This window comes from Scyliorhinus canicula, chromosome 1, assembly GCF_902713615.1.
Source record: "Scyliorhinus canicula chromosome 1, sScyCan1.1, whole genome shotgun sequence".
In the NCBI taxonomy this organism is placed as follows: domain Eukaryota; kingdom Metazoa; phylum Chordata; class Chondrichthyes; order Carcharhiniformes; family Scyliorhinidae; genus Scyliorhinus; species Scyliorhinus canicula.
In genome coordinates, this window is record NC_052146.1 from 100,253,950 (window position 1) to 100,275,270 (window position 21,321).

The 21,321-nt window shown below is 45.5% G+C and overlaps 1 protein-coding gene across 9 annotated transcripts in view; it reads right to left on the bottom strand.

Moving 5' to 3' along the window:
* mecr (mitochondrial trans-2-enoyl-CoA reductase) overlaps window positions 1–20,504 on the bottom strand; it is a 361,687-nt gene extending 341,183 nt beyond the window's left edge. For 8 of the 9 annotated variants that reach the window (XR_005460537.1, XM_038796363.1, XM_038796367.1 and 5 more), the window contains exons 1-3: window positions 20,289–20,445; window positions 17,817–18,099; window positions 14,504–14,601 (exon numbers count right to left, since the gene is read on the bottom strand). Coding sequence is in view for 8 of the 9 variants with exons in the window: in XM_038796363.1 (XP_038652291.1) it covers window positions 14,504–14,601; window positions 17,817–18,070 (352 nt within the window). In the remaining variant the exon portion in view is untranslated. Of the gene's footprint in view, window positions 1–14,503; window positions 14,602–17,816; window positions 18,100–20,288 lie in introns of all 9 variants that reach the window. The other variant, XM_038796361.1, reaches the window with a different exon arrangement.
* Between the last annotated feature and the right edge of the window lie 817 nt (window positions 20,505–21,321).

A 21,321-nucleotide genomic window follows, 5' to 3' on the forward strand; every position in this document is an offset into this window, starting at 1 on the left:
TCCTTTGGACCCACGGCGAAGAATCACTGAAACAACTACACAATGACATCATTAAGTTCCGTCCCACCACCAGACTCACCATGGACTACTCTCCAAAATTGGTTGCATTCTTGGACACACTCATTTCCATCAAGAACGGTCACCTCAGCACTTCGCTTTACCGCAAGCCCACGGATAACCTCACGATACTCCATATCTCCAGCTTCCACCCTAAACACATTAAAGAAGCCATCCCCTACGGACAAGACCTCCATACACACAGGATCTGCTCAGACAAGGAGGAGCGTAACAGACATCTACAGATGCTCTCGTACGAACGGGATATGCCGCTCAACTCATCGATCGACAGTTCCAATGCGCCACAGCAAAAATCCACACTGACCTCAGAAGACAAACACGGGACACAACCGACAAGAGTACCCTTCGTCGTCCAATACTTCCCCAGAGCGGAGAAACTATGACATCTTCTTCGGAGCCTTCAACACGTCATCGATAAAGATGGACATCTTGCTGAGGTCATCCCCACACCCCCACTGCTTGCCTTCAAACAACTGTTCAACCTCAAACAAACCATTGTTTGCAGCAAACTACCCAGCCTTCAGAACAGCGACAACGACACCACACAACCCTGCCATGGCAATCTTTGCAAGACGTGCCAGATCATCGACCTGGGTACCACCATTACACGCAAGAACATCACCCAGCAGGTACGCGGTACATACTCATGCGACACGGCCAACATTGTCTACCTCATGCGCTGCAGGAAAGGATGTCCCGAAGCATAGAATCATAGAATTACAATGCAGGAGGAGGCCATTCGGCCCATCGAGTCTGCACCGGCTCTTGGAAAGAGCACCCTACCCAAGGTCAACACTTCCACCCTATCCCCATAACCCAGTAACCCCACCCAATACTCAGCGCAATTTTGGACACTAAGGGCAATTTATCATGGCCAATCCACCTAACCTGCACATCTTTGAACTGTGGGAGGAAACCGGAGCACCCTAGGAAACCTACGTCCACATGGGGAGGATCTGCAGACTCCGCACAGACAGTGACCCAAGCCGGAATCGAACCTGGGATCCTGGAGCTGTGAAGCATGGTACATTGGCGAGACAATGCAGACGCTGCGACAAGGAATGAACGGACATCACGTGACACTCACCAAGCAGGAATGTTCCTTTCCAGTCTGGGAACACTTCAGCAATCAAGGGCATTCAGCCTCTGATCTCCGGTAAGTATTCTCCAAGGTGGCCTTCAGGATGCGCGACAACACAGAATCGCCGAACAGAAACTTATAGCCAAGTTCCGCACACGAGTACGGCCTCAATCGGGACCTTGGATTCATGTTGCATTACATTCACCCCCCCACCATCTGGTGTGGGCTTGCGAAATCCTACCAACTGTCCTGGCTTGAGACAATTCACACCTCTTTAACCTGGGGTTACCCCTCTCTCTGGAATTGTAAAGACTTAATTACCTGCATTCCAAGCATTGTCTTGCATCTTTGACTTTGGCAATATACATGTTTTTGGAACCTACCTCTTCATTCACCTGAGGGAGGAGCTGTGCTCCGAAAGCTAGTGATTTGAAACAAACCTGGTGGACTTTAACCTGGTGTTATAAGACTTCTTACTGTAGAAATATAAAGACAGATAGATAAAGAGTTTCTATCCTTATTTCATAAAGAAAAGATATCAAAATGAGCATTGGTCCTATGGAAAGTCAACCTGAGGAATTAAAAATTGAATATAAGGAGATAGCAAATGAATAGAACAGGTTTTTTACATTGGTCTTTCACATCCCCGAAATAGCAGCAAATCAGAAGATGGAAGGGAGAGAAAAACTTGGGAAAACCATCAGAGAAAAGGTTTGAGCAAATTGAACAGTACATTATTGAACAGTACAGCACAGAACAGGCCCTTCGGCCCTCGATGTTGTGCCGAGCAATGATCACCCTACTCAAACCCACGTATCCACCCTATACCCGTAACCCAACAATCCCCCCATTAACCTTACACTACAGGCAATTTAGCATGGCCAATCCACCTAACCCGCACATCTTTGGACTGTGGGAGGAAACCGGAGCACCCGGAGGAAACCCACGCACACACGGGGAGGACGTGCAGACTCCACACAGACAGTGACCCAGCCGGGAATTGAACCTGGGACCCTGGAGCTGTGAAGCATTTATGCTAACCACCATGCTACCGTGCTGCCGGGTCCTGAGCGTCTTAAAAGAAGTGACTGGTGAAATACTTAATACATTGGTTTTAATTTTCCAAAATTCCTTGGATTCAGGAACACTTGCATTAGACTGATAAATAGCACATGTAACTCCTTTATTCAAAAGTGCAGGAAGACAGAAAGCAGGAAACTACAAGCCAGTTAGCTTAACATTTGTCAAAGGGAAAATGTTAGCAGCTATAAAGGTAGTATGGCAGGGCGCTTGGGAAAATTCAGGGTATCAGGCACAGACAACAAAGTTTTGTGAAAGGGAAATCATGTTTCACCAATTTATTGTAGTTTTTTGATAAAGGGAAACCAGTATTTAGATATTCAGAAGGTATTTGATAAGGTGCCACATCAAAGGTTATTCCGAAAAATAAAAGTTCATGGTGTAGGGGGGGCAACATATTAGCCTGGATAAAAGACTAGCTAACAGGAAACAGAAGGTAGGCACAAATGGATGTATTTCTGATTGGGAAGATGTAAAAAGTGATGTGTTCCAGCTTTTTACAATTTATATAAATTACTTGGACGTACGGATTGAAGCATTGTTTCTGATGATGCAAAGGTACGCAGGATAACAAGATGTAAAGAGGACACATGGCGGCTACAAAGGGTAATAGATCAATTAAGTGAGTGGACAAAGACCTGGCAAATGGAGCATAATGTGAGAGAGTGAAATTGTTAATTTTGGAAGCATAAAAAGCATATTATCTCAATGGTGAGAGATTGTAGAGCTCTAAGATTCAGAGGGATTGGTGTATCCTGTGACTGAATCACAAAAGACAGCGAATTACTAGGAAAGTTAATAGATTGTTATTGTTAATTGCAAAAGGAATTGAACAGAGGTAGGAAGGTTATGCTTCAGTTCTACAGGGCTTTGGTGCGGCCTCCAGTACTGTGTATAGTATTGGTCTTCTTATTTAAGGAAGGATGCAAGTTTTGGAAATAGTTGAGAGAAGGTCTACTGAACTAACAGCACTGTGGGTGTAACCACACCTCACGGACTACAGCGATTCAAGGCAGCAGCTCATCATCAGCTTCTGAAGGGTAACTAGAATGTGTGTGCTCTAGAATGATTGAGAGTAGGTTGATTTGATCTTAATTTCAGATTAGTTCGTCACAACATCGTGGGCCGAAGGCTCTGCATTGTGCTGTACAGTTCTATGTTCTATGCTCCCCGACTGGAAGGGAACATTCCTGCCTGGTGATTGTTGCGCAATGTCCGTTCATCCATTGTCGCAGCGTCTGCATGGTCTCGCCAATGCACCACGCTCCGGGACATCCTACGGGACCTACAACACAGACTATGCTGAGAGACTCTGCTGTCGCACCTCTCTCACACTCCTCAACCACCTCGTACACCAGCTCTACAGCAGACCCACAACTTGGGAACCAAGATAGAGTCCATATTCTCAACTTGCACTCAGGACGCAGCAGACCAGCTGCGGAACACCGCCAAACAGATGAGACAACTGTACTACGCCACCTATATGCACACCAAGAACAGGAAGCTTGAGAAACTTGGCATCACCACCAGCAGCAATCAAGCCTACCCCGGTACCACAGTAGAAAACAATATAGGGAAATCTACTGTCAACTTGTCGGACTACACCATTCAACCAGACAAAATCGAAGTCCTCAGCAGAGGGCTCAATTTCTGCACCACCACCAAAATGGACTCCATCAGTCTCGCGGCAGACACAGAGGAATTCATCAGGCAAATGAGGCTCCGGGAGTTCTTCCACAGACCACAAGAGGCCAGCAGCGAACCCGATGAGACAACCAATGAACCGGAACAGCAGACCGAGAGATCTGCGGTGCAGCAACCGAAGAACAAAGAGTCGAATTGGACCCCTCCGGAAGGCCGCTGCCCGAGACTCGACATGTATGCTCAAGCCATCAAGAGTCGCGTCAATGCCAGATTCACCAGTCGCATTTACAAGACAGCCCCGAATGTCACCCAAGCACAACACAACGCCATCCGCGCTCTCAAGACCAACCGCAACATACCAGCAGACAAAGGAGGGGCCACCGCATAATGAACAGAGCGGACTACGGCAAAGTAGTGTACTGACAACTCAACAACCAGGAATACTAGACAGTTACCGCAGATCCGACCAAGGAACACACCCACCAACTCAACAGACTGATCAAGACATTGCATCCAGACCTTCAGAGCACCCTACTGCTCTTATCCCACGTACTCCCAGTGTTGCCTCCCGAAAATACCCACGGACAGCACACCAGGCCAGCCTATCAGATCAGGCAATGGGACTCTGTGTGAGAACCTCTCTGGCTACATCGAGGGCATCTTGAAACCCATCGTATAAGGAACGTCCAGCTTCTATCGCGACACAACAGACTTCTTACAGAAACTCAGAACTCATGGACCACCTGAACCAGGAACATTCCTCGTCACAATGGATGTCTCGGCACTCTACACCAGCATCCCCCATGACGAAGGCATTGTTGCAACGGCCTCAGTACTCAACACCGACAATTGCCAATCTCCAGGCGCAATTGTGCAACTCATCCGCTTCATTCTGGATCACAATGTCTTCACCTTCGGCAACAAGTTCTTCATCCAGACACACGGAACAGCCATGGGGACCAAATTCACACCTCAAGTATGCCAACATCTTCATGCACAAGTTTGAACAAGACCTCTTCACCACACAGGACCTTCAACCAACGTTACACACCAGATACATGGATGACATTTTTTTCCTTTGGACCCACGGCGAAGAATCACTGAAACAACTACACAATGACATCATTAAGTTCCGTCCCACCACCAGACTCACCATGGACTACTCTCCAAAATTGGTTGCATTCTTGGACACACTCATTTCCATCAAGAACGGTCACCTCAGCACTTCGCTTTACCGCAAGCCCACGGATAACCTCACGATACTCCATATCTCCAGCTTCCACCCTAAACACATTAAAGAAGCCATCCCCTACGGACAAGACCTCCATACACACAGGATCTGCTCAGACAAGGAGGAGCGTAACAGACATCTACAGATGCTCTCGTACGAACGGGATATGCCGCTCAACTCATCGATCGACAGTTCCAATGCGCCACAGCAAAAATCCACACTGACCTCAGAAGACAAACACGGGACACAACCGACAAGAGTACCCTTCGTCGTCCAATACTTCCCCAGAGCGGAGAAACTATGACATCTTCTTCGGAGCCTTCAACACGTCATCGATAAAGATGGACATCTTGCTGAGGTCATCCCCACACCCCCACTGCTTGCCTTCAAACAACTGTTCAACCTCAAACAAACCATTGTTTGCAGCAAACTACCCAGCCTTCAGAACAGCGACAACGACACCACACAACCCTGCCATGGCAATCTTTGCAAGACGTGCCAGATCATCGACCTGGGTACCACCATTACACGCAAGAACATCACCCAGCAGGTACGCGGTACATACTCATGCGACACGGCCAACATTGTCTACCTCATGCGCTGCAGGAAAGGATGTCCCGAAGCATAGAATCATAGAATTACAATGCAGGAGGAGGCCATTCGGCCCATCGAGTCTGCACCGGCTCTTGGAAAGAGCACCCTACCCAAGGTCAACACTTCCACCCTATCCCCATAACCCAGTAACCCCACCCAATACTCAGCGCAATTTTGGACACTAAGGGCAATTTATCATGGCCAATCCACCTAACCTGCACATCTTTGAACTGTGGGAGGAAACCGGAGCACCCTAGGAAACCTACGTCCACATGGGGAGGATCTGCAGACTCCGCACAGACAGTGACCCAAGCCGGAATCGAACCTGGGATCCTGGAGCTGTGAAGCATGGTACATTGGCGAGACAATGCAGACGCTGCGACAAGGAATGAACGGACATCACGTGACACTCACCAAGCAGGAATGTTCCTTTCCAGTCTGGGAACACTTCAGCAATCAAGGGCATTCAGCCTCTGATCTCCGGTAAGTATTCTCCAAGGTGGCCTTCAGGATGCGCGACAACACAGAATCGCCGAACAGAAACTTATAGCCAAGTTCCGCACACGAGTACGGCCTCAATCGGGACCTTGGATTCATGTTGCATTACATTCACCCCCCCACCATCTGGTGTGGGCTTGCGAAATCCTACCAACTGTCCTGGCTTGAGACAATTCACACCTCTTTAACCTGGGGTTACCCCTCTCTCTGGAATTGTAAAGACTTAATTACCTGCATTCCAAGCATTGTCTTGCATCTTTGACTTTGGCAATATACATGTTTTTGGAACCTACCTCTTCATTCACCTGAGGGAGGAGCTGTGCTCCGAAAGCTAGTGATTTGAAACAAACCTGGTGGACTTTAACCTGGTGTTATAAGACTTCTTACTGTAGAAATATAAAGACAGATAGATAAGAGTTTCTATCCTTATTTCATAAAGAAAAGATATCAAAATGAGCATTGGTCCTATGGAAAGTCAACCTGAGGAATTAAAAATTGAATATAAGGAGATAGCAAATGAATAGAACAGGTTTTTTACATTGGTCTTTCACATCCCCGAAATAGCAGCAAATCAGAAGATGGAAGGGAGAGAAAAACTTGGGAAAACCATCAGAGAAAAGGTTTGAGCAAATTGAACAGTACATTATTGAACAGTACAGCACAGAACAGGCCCTTCGGCCCTCGATGTTGTGCCGAGCAATGATCACCCTACTCAAACCCACGTATCCACCCTATACCCGTAACCCAACAATCCCCCCATTAACCTTACACTACAGGCAATTTAGCATGGCCAATCCACCTAACCCGCACATCTTTGGACTGTGGGAGGAAACCGGAGCACCCGGAGGAAACCCACGCACACACGGGGAGGACGTGCAGACTCCACACAGACAGTGACCCAGCCGGGAATTGAACCTGGGACCCTGGAGCTGTGAAGCATTTATGCTAACCACCATGCTACCGTGCTGCCGGGTCCTGAGCGTCTTAAAAGAAGTGACTGGTGAAATACTTAATACATTGGTTTTAATTTTCCAAAATTCCTTGGATTCAGGAACACTTGCATTAGACTGATAAATAGCACATGTAACTCCTTTATTCAAAAGTGCAGGAAGACAGAAAGCAGGAAACTACAAGCCAGTTAGCTTAACATTTGTCAAAGGGAAAATGTTAGCAGCTATAAAGGTAGTATGGCAGGGCGCTTGGGAAAATTCAGGGTATCAGGCACAGACAACAAAGTTTTGTGAAAGGGAAATCATGTTTCACCAATTTATTGTAGTTTTTTGATAAAGGGAAACCAGTATTTAGATATTCAGAAGGTATTTGATAAGGTGCCACATCAAAGGTTATTCCGAAAAATAAAAGTTCATGGTGTAGGGGGGGCAACATATTAGCCTGGATAAAAGACTAGCTAACAGGAAACAGAAGGTAGGCACAAATGGATGTATTTCTGATTGGGAAGATGTAAAAACTGATGTGTTCCAGCTTTTTACAATTTATATAAATTACTTGGACGTACGGATTGAAGCATTGTTTCTGATGATGCAAAGGTACGCAGGATAACAAGATGTAAAGAGGACACATGGCGGCTACAAAGGGTAATAGATCAATTAAGTGAGTGGACAAAGACCTGGCAAATGGAGCATAATGTGAGAGAGTGAAATTGTTAATTTTGGAAGCATAAAAAGCATATTATCTCAATGGTGAGAGATTGTAGAGCTCTAAGATTCAGAGGGATTGGTGTATCCTGTGACTGAATCACAAAAGACAGCGAATTACTAGGAAAGTTAATAGATTGTTATTGTTAATTGCAAAAGGAATTGAACAGAGGTAGGAAGGTTATGCTTCAGTTCTACAGGGCTTTGGTGCGGCCTCCAGTACTGTGTATAGTATTGGTCTTCTTATTTAAGGAAGGATGCAAGTTTTGGAAATAGTTGAGAGAAGGTCTACTGAACTAACAGCACTGTGGGTGTAACCACACCTCACGGACTACAGCGATTCAAGGCAGCAGCTCATCATCAGCTTCTGAAGGGTAACTAGAATGTGTGTGCTCTAGAATGATTGAGAGTAGGTTGATTTGATCTTAATTTCAGATTAGTTCGTCACAACATCGTGGGCCGAAGGCTCTGCATTGTGCTGTACAGTTCTATGTTCTATGCTCCCCGACTGGAAGGGAACATTCCTGCCTGGTGATTGTTGCGCAATGTCCGTTCATCCATTGTCGCAGCGTCTGCATGGTCTCGCCAATGCACCACGCTCCGGGACATCCTACGGGACCTACAACACAGACTATGCTGAGAGACTCTGCTGTCGCACCTCTCTCACACTCCTCAACCACCTCGTACACCAGCTCTACAGCAGACCCACAACTTGGGAACCAAGATAGAGTCCATATTCTCAACTTGCACTCAGGACGCAGCAGACCAGCTGCGGAACACCGCCAAACAGATGAGACAACTGTACTACGCCACCTATATGCACACCAAGAACAGGAAGCTTGAGAAACTTGGCATCACCACCAGCAGCAATCAAGCCTACCCCGGTACCACAGTAGAAAACAATATAGGGAAATCTACTGTCAACTTGTCGGACTACACCATTCAACCAGACAAAATCGAAGTCCTCAGCAGAGGGCTCAATTTCTGCACCACCACCAAAATGGACTCCATCAGTCTCGCGGCAGACACAGAGGAATTCATCAGGCAAATGAGGCTCCGGGAGTTCTTCCACAGACCACAAGAGGCCAGCAGCGAACCCGATGAGACAACCAATGAACCGGAACAGCAGACCGAGAGATCTGCGGTGCAGCAACCGAAGAACAAAGAGTCGAATTGGACCCCTCCGGAAGGCCGCTGCCCGAGACTCGACATGTATGCTCAAGCCATCAAGAGTCGCGTCAATGCCAGATTCACCAGTCGCATTTACAAGACAGCCCCGAATGTCACCCAAGCACAACACAACGCCATCCGCGCTCTCAAGACCAACCGCAACATACCAGCAGACAAAGGAGGGGCCACCGCATAATGAACAGAGCGGACTACGGCAAAGTAGTGTACTGACAACTCAACAACCAGGAATACTAGACAGTTACCGCAGATCCGACCAAGGAACACACCCACCAACTCAACAGACTGATCAAGACATTGCATCCAGACCTTCAGAGCACCCTACTGCTCTTATCCCACGTACTCCCAGTGTTGCCTCCCGAAAATACCCACGGACAGCACACCAGGCCAGCCTATCAGATCAGGCAATGGGACTCTGTGTGAGAACCTCTCTGGCTACATCGAGGGCATCTTGAAACCCATCGTATAAGGAACGTCCAGCTTCTATCGCGACACAACAGACTTCTTACAGAAACTCAGAACTCATGGACCACCTGAACCAGGAACATTCCTCGTCACAATGGATGTCTCGGCACTCTACACCAGCATCCCCCATGACGAAGGCATTGTTGCAACGGCCTCAGTACTCAACACCGACAATTGCCAATCTCCAGGCGCAATTGTGCAACTCATCCGCTTCATTCTGGATCACAATGTCTTCACCTTCGGCAACAAGTTCTTCATCCAGACACACGGAACAGCCATGGGGACCAAATTCACACCTCAAGTATGCCAACATCTTCATGCACAAGTTTGAACAAGACCTCTTCACCACACAGGACCTTCAACCAACGTTACACACCAGATACATGGATGACATTTTTTTCCTTTGGACCCACGGCGAAGAATCACTGAAACAACTACACAATGACATCATTAAGTTCCGTCCCACCACCAGACTCACCATGGACTACTCTCCAAAATTGGTTGCATTCTTGGACACACTCATTTCCATCAAGAACGGTCACCTCAGCACTTCGCTTTACCGCAAGCCCACGGATAACCTCACGATACTCCATATCTCCAGCTTCCACCCTAAACACATTAAAGAAGCCATCCCCTACGGACAAGACCTCCATACACACAGGATCTGCTCAGACAAGGAGGAGCGTAACAGACATCTACAGATGCTCTCGTACGAACGGGATATGCCGCTCAACTCATCGATCGACAGTTCCAATGCGCCACAGCAAAAATCCACACTGACCTCAGAAGACAAACACGGGACACAACCGACAAGAGTACCCTTCGTCGTCCAATACTTCCCCAGAGCGGAGAAACTATGACATCTTCTTCGGAGCCTTCAACACGTCATCGATAAAGATGGACATCTTGCTGAGGTCATCCCCACACCCCCACTGCTTGCCTTCAAACAACTGTTCAACCTCAAACAAACCATTGTTTGCAGCAAACTACCCAGCCTTCAGAACAGCGACAACGACACCACACAACCCTGCCATGGCAATCTTTGCAAGACGTGCCAGATCATCGACCTGGGTACCACCATTACACGCAAGAACATCACCCAGCAGGTACGCGGTACATACTCATGCGACACGGCCAACATTGTCTACCTCATGCGCTGCAGGAAAGGATGTCCCGAAGCATAGAATCATAGAATTACAATGCAGGAGGAGGCCATTCGGCCCATCGAGTCTGCACCGGCTCTTGGAAAGAGCACCCTACCCAAGGTCAACACTTCCACCCTATCCCCATAACCCAGTAACCCCACCCAATACTCAGCGCAATTTTGGACACTAAGGGCAATTTATCATGGCCAATCCACCTAACCTGCACATCTTTGAACTGTGGGAGGAAACCGGAGCACCCTAGGAAACCTACGTCCACATGGGGAGGATCTGCAGACTCCGCACAGACAGTGACCCAAGCCGGAATCGAACCTGGGATCCTGGAGCTGTGAAGCATGGTACATTGGCGAGACAATGCAGACGCTGCGACAAGGAATGAACGGACATCACGTGACACTCACCAAGCAGGAATGTTCCTTTCCAGTCTGGGAACACTTCAGCAATCAAGGGCATTCAGCCTCTGATCTCCGGTAAGTATTCTCCAAGGTGGCCTTCAGGATGCGCGACAACACAGAATCGCCGAACAGAAACTTATAGCCAAGTTCCGCACACGAGTACGGCCTCAATCGGGACCTTGGATTCATGTTGCATTACATTCACCCCCCCACCATCTGGTGTGGGCTTGCGAAATCCTACCAACTGTCCTGGCTTGAGACAATTCACACCTCTTTAACCTGGGGTTACCCCTCTCTCTGGAATTGTAAAGACTTAATTACCTGCATTCCAAGCATTGTCTTGCATCTTTGACTTTGGCAATATACATGTTTTTGGAACCTACCTCTTCATTCACCTGAGGGAGGAGCTGTGCTCCGAAAGCTAGTGATTTGAAACAAACCTGGTGGACTTTAACCTGGTGTTATAAGACTTCTTACTGTAGAAATATAAAGACAGATAGATAAAGAGTTTCTATCCTTATTTCATAAAGAAAAGATATCAAAATGAGCATTGGTCCTATGGAAAGTCAACCTGAGGAATTAAAAATTGAATATAAGGAGATAGCAAATGAATAGAACAGGTTTTTTACATTGGTCTTTCACATCCCCGAAATAGCAGCAAATCAGAAGATGGAAGGGAGAGAAAAACTTGGGAAAACCATCAGAGAAAAGGTTTGAGCAAATTGAACAGTACATTATTGAACAGTACAGCACAGAACAGGCCCTTCGGCCCTCGATGTTGTGCCGAGCAATGATCACCCTACTCAAACCCACGTATCCACCCTATACCCGTAACCCAACAATCCCCCCATTAACCTTACACTACAGGCAATTTAGCATGGCCAATCCACCTAACCCGCACATCTTTGGACTGTGGGAGGAAACCGGAGCACCCGGAGGAAACCCACGCACACACGGGGAGGACGTGCAGACTCCACACAGACAGTGACCCAGCCGGGAATTGAACCTGGGACCCTGGAGCTGTGAAGCATTTATGCTAACCACCATGCTACCGTGCTGCCGGGTCCTGAGCGTCTTAAAAGAAGTGACTGGTGAAATACTTAATACATTGGTTTTAATTTTCCAAAATTCCTTGGATTCAGGAACACTTGCATTAGACTGATAAATAGCACATGTAACTCCTTTATTCAAAAGTGCAGGAAGACAGAAAGCAGGAAACTACAAGCCAGTTAGCTTAACATTTGTCAAAGGGAAAATGTTAGCAGCTATAAAGGTAGTATGGCAGGGCGCTTGGGAAAATTCAGGGTATCAGGCACAGACAACAAAGTTTTGTGAAAGGGAAATCATGTTTCACCAATTTATTGTAGTTTTTTGATAAAGGGAAACCAGTATTTAGATATTCAGAAGGTATTTGATAAGGTGCCACATCAAAGGTTATTCCGAAAAATAAAAGTTCATGGTGTAGGGGGGGCAACATATTAGCCTGGATAAAAGACTAGCTAACAGGAAACAGAAGGTAGGCACAAATGGATGTATTTCTGATTGGGAAGATGTAAAAAGTGATGTGTTCCAGCTTTTTACAATTTATATAAATTACTTGGACGTACGGATTGAAGCATTGTTTCTGATGATGCAAAGGTACGCAGGATAACAAGATGTAAAGAGGACACATGGCGGCTACAAAGGGTAATAGATCAATTAAGTGAGTGGACAAAGACCTGGCAAATGGAGCATAATGTGAGAGAGTGAAATTGTTAATTTTGGAAGCATAAAAAGCATATTATCTCAATGGTGAGAGATTGTAGAGCTCTAAGATTCAGAGGGATTGGTGTATCCTGTGACTGAATCACAAAAGACAGCGAATTACTAGGAAAGTTAATAGATTGTTATTGTTAATTGCAAAAGGAATTGAACAGAGGTAGGAAGGTTATGCTTCAGTTCTACAGGGCTTTGGTGCGGCCTCCAGTACTGTGTATAGTATTGGTCTTCTTATTTAAGGAAGGATGCAAGTTTTGGAAATAGTTGAGAGAAGGTCTACTGAACTAACAGCACTGTGGGTGTAACCACACCTCACGGACTACAGCGATTCAAGGCAGCAGCTCATCATCAGCTTCTGAAGGGTAACTAGGGATGGACATAAATGCAGGCCTAGCCAGCGATGCCCAGATCCCATAAATAAATCAAAAAAAAATAGTAATACCTGGAATGGAATGGGCGAGATGTCTTAAGAGGAAAGGATGAACAGGCTAGGCTTGTATGGCTGGAGTTTAGAAGAATAAGAGGTGACATGATTGAAACATACATGATCCTGAGGGATCTTGACAGGGTTCATGTCGAGAGGCATTTACTCTCGTGTGGGAGAACCTAGTGCTAGGGGGTCATGTTTTAAAAGGGGGTCGCCAATCTAGGACAAAGATGAGGAGAAGTGTTTTCTTTCAGAGGGCCGTGAGACTTTGGACTCTCCATCAAAAGGCAAGGAAGAAGAGCCCTTGAAAAACTTTAAGGCAGATGTAGATCGAATCTTGATTAACAAGGGGAGTTATCGGAAATAGGTGGGAATGTGGAGTTGGGGTTGAAGTCAGATCAGTCATGATCTTATGAAATGGTGGAGCAGACTCGAAGAGCTGAGTGGGTTATTCCTGATCCTAATTTATATGTACTTTAAAATCTGGAAGCACTGTACATTTTTTTTAAAAACAGATCATTACAGGGTACAAATCTAAATTTGTGTTGTGCATAATTCCTGGTCAGTTTCATTGATGTAAAAATGTTAGAACAGATACGAAACACTTATTTCCAGCATCTCCTTTTAAACGTCTTAACAAGGCCACTGATAGGGCAAACTCTAAGTTGCTGTCAAATTTTACGTGCTCAAAGTCTTATTTCAGCTGTTTAAATTTCCACATAACTTACTGTCTTGAAAATAATGTCGCTGAATTCTGACTTTTCTCCAATTGTTATATGCAACATAGAAAGGCCAATACTTCAATCTCAGAAGAAAAATATGTAATTGCATGAAAGGCTAAAATACATTTAACTTGGAGTATAGTACTTATCGACAAGTGAACTGGAGTTTCTTCAAGTAACTTTGAGCAGCACACCTTACTTCTAAATGATCTAAGACAACACTAATGCAGGAAATCAAATAAAACCAGAAAAAGCCAAACTACACAAGTCTGCTAGCAATTGAAAAAAAGAAATAGGCTAATGTTTTGGAATACGGAGTGATCTTTCCCTTTCAGGTGCCGTCAGATCCTGCCATATAATTCCATCAGATCCTTTTTAAACAGTAATAACATTCTTTGCCAATGCTTTAAATTCAATCTGGAGTTGAAGATAATTATGATTTACGATTGCAGTAAATGTATGTATTTTGTAAACCACAAATAACTCAACTGCATTGCAAGTTCATAAACAGTGTCCCTTATTACCTTGCACCATGTTGATGTCTGACGGATTGATGGGTGCTGCTAAAATTTGGGCCCTAATATCCGAATCACGAAGTTCAGCAGATTGGAGGGTCTCAAGCCTGCAATAAGAGAACAGAACACTTAACTGATCCATTGACAAATCCTGACATCAGACTAAACAAACTATTTAACAAGCCAGGATTGAAAAGGACAATTTAGGTTTGTGTAATTTTTTCCATGAAGTTCATACTAACACTAAATGGAAGATAGATTCTGTAACCAAAAATGCCTATCAATAAAACTGATTTGGCTTCACTTGATTTACATTTGCGAAATCTATACATTTGATGATTTTGGACAAGAGCCATTTGATAGATTACTTTGTATAAGCCTTTGCATGGATTACCACAATATATACACTCAGAACCTGAAACCAGATGAGGCAGCACTTTGCTTTAACCAAAATGTCCACCATGGCCCCAATCTGCAGCAACAATAGGTTTGCACCAGCCATGCTTGACAGCACCTTTAAGAGGTGGAGACGGGGGGTGGGGGGGTGATGCTTATGGTTAGGGACTTTTACACTGAGGACAGACTAGCGACCGTAGAGGAACTGACAAAGAGACTGGAGCTACCGAGCGGAAACGAACTCCAACATCTACAGGTCAAGAACATTCTCCGCAAGGAGATGACAGCTTCCCAACGGACCCCGAGAAACACAATGCTTGAGGAAATATGGACATTCTGGGAAGGGGGAACTGCAGGGGCCTGTACGGATGATTGTTAGAAAAGACACGCTCCCCACTGGACGAAACACGAGAAAAATGGGAAGACCTAGTGACAGAAATAGGGTGAGGACTCTAGAGCGAAGCACTGAGCAAGGCCAATTCCATCTCCTCATGCGCAAGGTGAAGTCTCAGGGCCCAGAACAACACCACAAGAAACAGAACCCCTAAAGAAATGCCTAAAATAGAATGGGGGAAAAAGGGAAAACACCGCACACATGTAAATAGAAGATAACTGCCCAATGTATAATATGCAACCCAGGAAAAGACCTGGAGGAAACAAAAGAAGGGGGCAGAAGGGTGGATCGATACAGAAGGAAATGACCTATATATTGTAACCGACACATATACCCTCGCTGAGTGTACTGTATAAAATGTAAAAACTTCAATAAAAACATTTTAAAAAATTCTTGTACATTCACATTCTCATTCATACGAATATAAGAATTAGCAGCAGTAGGCCACTCAGCCCCTTGAGCATGCTTCACCATTAAATAAGATCCTGGCTGATCTCATTGTAAACTCAACCGCATATTCCTGCCTACCCCTGATTCACCCTTGTTTATCGAGAATCTATCCAGCTTTGCTCACCCATTTTTAATTGAGAATCTATCCAACTCTATCTTAAAAACATTCAAAGACTCTGCGTCCACTGCCTTTTGGGGAAGAGAGTTCCAGAGAAGTATTCCTAGAAGTATTGTGAAGAGGGTAGTGATAAATTTCAGGAGTTAGGTGGGATAGGCGGACAAATGGCAGGAGCAGAGGGTATAGGTGTACAAATCATTGAAGGTGGCAGGGCAGGTTGTGAAAGCAGTGTACCTGAACAGGCGCCGGAGTGTGGCGACTAGGGGATTTTCACAGTAACTTTGTTGCAGTGTTAATGTAAGCTTACTTGTGACACTAATAAAAATTATTAAAATAAAGGATCCTCAGCCTTAAGTAAGGGCTTTGCATGCAAAGACAAGGAAGTTATGATAAGCTTGGATTAAACACTGGTTTGGCCTCAACTGGATTAGTGGATCGAGTTCTGGGCACCACATTTTAGAAAGGATGTGAAGGCATTAGAGGTGGTGCAGGAAAGATTTAAGTAAATCATTATAGAGGTGAAAAACATGAGATAGATTGGAAAAGCAAGACTTTTCTTCCCTGAGACGTTAAGAGTGCATTTGAGAGGTCTTCAGAATCGTGAGAGATCTAGACAGAACAGGGAGAAATTTTGGAAGGGCCAAGAACCAGAGGACACCGATTAAGGTGATTGGCAAAAGAAGCAATGGTGACATGCAGGTGGTTACCGCATATTGGTGCCCACATCACGCCCCCTCCAGCCCCATGTGCTGCTGCCACTGTCCCCACACCTGCAGGGCTGCCACTGCTCCCAGGCTTGTGGAGTACCTGGCTGGGAAGAAAGGCAGAGATGCCGTTAACAGCGCCCCTAAACTTGTGCCTTTACATGAGGCCGCCTTCACCCGCTCCCAAACCGATTCCTCCCTCAGAAACCACTTCCTGACCACCGCTATGTTCGCTGCACAATAATAATTTAGAAAGTTCGGAAGGGCCAGTGCCACCCCCCCCCCCCCCCCCCTCCCTCTCCCCCTCCACCACTCCTACCAGCCCAATTGGGGCACCAAGGCCCTCCACCAGCTCCTCATCCACCTTTGGGAACTCCAACCCCTCTAAAACCACTTCATCGCCTCTGCACTGGCTAGAGGTTCCGACTCGTAAAACTTGCTGTAAAAGGTTCAAGAACCAGAGGACACTGATTAAGGTGATTGGCAAAAGAAGCAATGGTGACATGCAGGTGGTTACCAAATGCGCAACCACTCACACCATGGTCGCCCCCGAAGTCCCTTCATCCCTGTTTTAAAATATGTGCTGTGAGAGGCATTTAGAAGCAGAGGTCCATAAAATAAAGTGAAGGGCAGTCACAGAAATATCATCACTGCAGGAAATGTTTTCAGCTTTAATCAGTAATGAACAGATATAACCCGTGTTACAAATCTCTGTTGGAGGTAAAAAGTCATTTGCTCATTAGTACTTTCAGAGTCAGGGTTCACTTTTGCAAAACACCAAAAAAAAAGGCTGCAGTAAGTATGTAGTGACCAGGAGTTCCAAGACTCAGTACTTCTTAAATTTAGCATCACAAGACTGAAGTCAGAAAATACACAGCTTCAAGGCCCAATGCTATGAAACAGCCTCAAGGGGAATCAAAATCTAACACTTCCATATTCCAGAGTTGGAACAGGACCTGCCACCAGTTATCCTGCCACATTTATATTTATTTGCAGTAGAAAACTGATGCACATGCAGCTTTAAATGATTCTTCCAACAACTGGGGAACTCGGATTTTAATTTTTGGGTGTTTAAAGAAATGATTACCCTGTTACCTCTTCATGATTAAATACAACATCTAAAGCTTGAGGGTGTGTTGCTTTGTTCTTCCAGCAGGAGAGCTCAGCACAATAGTGATGCTGCTGTGAATTGGAATATTGTATACATATTTTTAAAGTTTATTACATATTTATGACTGAACTTCGCATATTAATTCTTGCCTTGATCCATCAAATTTAGAAAAGGAGCATAAAAGTGGCAGACTTTGGGCTCTCAGAGCAACCAGAACTATATGTGGAAGGGGGCTGACGCCTTGTCTTTGCCTCCCTAATCGCCCACCGAAGATTCCTGCTCGGCTGGCGATTGATAGCATCACCCAAAGTTGCAGACTGGCTGTGCGACCTGGCGGAATTCCTCCAACTGGAGAAGATAAAATTGGCCATCCGTGGGTTGTAAGAGGGCTTCCACAGGACATGGAAGCTGTTCACCAACTTGTTTCAAGACCTGTTTGTAGCCAGCAACCAGTAAAGGGGGGGGGGGGGGGGGGGGGGGGGCGGGGAATCGGTCAAATGGGGAGGGGGGGGGAAGAGAGAGACAAGTAGATGTAAATATTTATAGCGATCTTTGTTTATGTTTTCTTTTTCACACTTTGGTTTATCTCTCTTGCAAATTTTCATCTTTCCTTGCTTTTGCTTGGTATTATGAGTTACGAATAATTTAATGCAAGAACTGAAATGTGAAAACCAATAAAAACATTATTTTTTTAAACCAACTGAGGAATACATTTTAAACTACTGTGAAAGTTAACATAGTAACTCTGAGCAGTACTGTTGTGGATTTAAACCTATATCAGGATTTGACCACATAATCTAGCTCGACATTTCAGTGCAGTAACTACAGGAGTTTTAGGATATTACAGGTATCATTTGTCAAATGAAAAGTTAATCAACTTTGCCTGTTTCAATAATTCAGGTTATGTTAATGATCTCCTGCTACTACGACAAGTAACTGCATGTCAGAAAGCAATTAATTGTAAGCAAATAAATTTAGGATGGTCCAGAAGACAAGTACTATATAAATACAAGTTGCTTTTTACAGACAAATTAAAATTAATGTGTAGTTAAAGGAATTAAAACAAAACACCAATCCATTCCAATTGTTCTGTTGAAAATAACAGCACAATTGAAAATAATTCATCAAAATTAACCAGCTTTATGTGGAAACGTAATTTAGAAATTCTTGGCATCAAATCCGAGCAAACATCTCCCTTATTGATTTTATCTGCTCAATTTATTAATTTTTTCATAAATTTAGAGTACCCAATTCATTTTTTTCAATTAAGGTGCAATTTAGCATGGCCAATCCACCTACCCTACGCCTTTGGGTGTGGGGGCGAAACCCACGCAAGCACGGGGAGAATGTGCAAACTCCACAGGGACAATGATCCAGAGCCAGGATTGAACCTGGGACCTCGGCACCATGAGGCAGCAATGCTAACCACTGATCTGCTCAATTTAAAACATTATCTATATCCCTTCATGGGGGTCAGTTGTGTTATTTAACGTTGTTATAATCTATTTAATTTATATCACCATCAATCTATGTACATAAATACAACCCAGATCAGCTTCCCAAAGAGTAATACAGTAAAGAGGTCCTTCGGACCATCACAATTCATAGACAAAACAATGAGCAAGATTCTCCGCCTACGTGATTCTCCGTTTTGCCAGCGCCCGGGGATTTCCCAACGACATGGGGCTGCCCCACAATGGGAAACCCCATTGACCGGACGGCGTAACGGACAATCCCACCGGCAGGTCGGGGCAGAAATGTTGAGTGGCGGGGTGGAGAATCCAGCCCAATAAGCGTCTGCATAGACAAAAGAATACTAAATCTGTACTAACCCCACTCTCCAGCACTTCACCCACAGCCTTGAATGTTATGACAAAGGTTCCCCGTCACAATGAAAAAACACCAAATTTTAAAGTTACTCTTTGGAAACTTTTTCAACTCAGTCACACATACAAATTTACAGTGCAGAAGGAAGCCATTTGGCCCATCGAGTCTGCACCGGCTCCTGGAAAGAGCACCCTACCCAAGGTTAACACCTCCACCCTATCCCCATAACCCAGCAACCCCACCCAACACTAAGGGCAATTTTGGACACTAAGGGCAATTTATCATGGCCAATCCACCTAACCTGCACATTTTTGGACTCTCCATCGACTCTGCAATATGTGAGACGGTAGTTATTTACAGATGCTGTCATCTAAATTATACAGTACACTCATAGATGTCATTACCGCCACCTTTTGAGTGTTTTTGACTGGTTTCCATGTGCTTTACTGAGCTAAAAACTGAAATATGAGGAATAAAATTGCTGGACAAAGTGATGCATTATCCTGGTAATTAGTAGGCACACATTTTCATGGGTCTGCGATGCTGTGCTGACTCGGCGGGTCGGATTATTTGCACTCAAGAGATGAGGTAGCAGGAGAAAAGACACACGCCTGTCAGCGAATTTGATGCTTGTGAGTGAATGCAGAAAGTGGATGCAGAGGTGTTATAATAGGGCCACCAGCTGGGTCCACAGTAATTTGCTGGGCAGCGAGGCCTGACCTAGGTTGGCAGCTCTCTTTCCCCAGCAGAATTACTCCGATTCCAGCTTGTGCCTCAGAATTAGTCTCCCTTACTGGATCACACGGAGCGGCTCGCCATGTTTGCGGTAAACCAGAGCTTCACACCGTCCCCGAGCCGCTGCCGAGCTAACCAAAGCACGGTCCTGTAACCGAGTCAAAAGTCCTGGATGTCGGGGTCCCCTCCGACCCACTGCCCGCTCACAAAGCCGCCTAAAAGCCATGGCCGCCGTCACTCAGACAACAGCCAGGGAGGGAGGGGGCGGCTGCTGATGACGACAACGGCTGGCGCGACAGCTGAGAGGATTTAATATTGAAAAATATTGAAATGAACAATAGACATCAATGCATTTCTTTCAAAACAACATATTGTTTTCACTTATATTTTTCAATAATTTGTTCATGCTGTGACAAAGTTAGCAAATGTACAACAATTTTCAGTTGAACAGCTGAACCTTCCGTGAAGAATAACGTCGGGTGCGAGTTAATGGAAAAGTTTCTCAGTTTGCGGGAACTGCCGTGAACTTCCCAACGCTCAGCCCAACCAGACTGTCACTGCTATAAAACGTTAATTGGTCCACTTAATGAGCCCCTGTAGGCTTCACGCTGCAAATGAAGGTCCTGCCAGGACTGTGCTCACCACCCGCCCCACAACAAGGGAGAGCAGCACTTAAGCTGCTCCTGCACAGCCAACCCCACACAACTCGCAGCCATGCTTTTGAGAAGACCAGCCCCACGATTGGGGGATGTGCACCTGGGCAGACTATTGGATGCGGTTGAGGCCAGACAGGATGCCCTGCTCCCCCCGAGGTTCTCGGAGGATCAGTCACGGCAGCCAGTGCTTCCTGGGAGGAAGTGGCAGTGGCCATCAGCTCAGGGAGTGTGACCAGGAGGACCGGCACCCAGTGCCATAAGAAGATCAATGACCAGATCCCTCATCCCTCCCCCCCATAACCCACATCCCGTCCACTCCCTATCTCCCCATACCCGTTTGTTGTTGTTTAGTGCTATGGGCTATTCCTGTTTTTCTATTCTCTGTATGCTTTGGATATAACTTCAATAATTTGTTTTTAAAATCAAGAAACAAGTG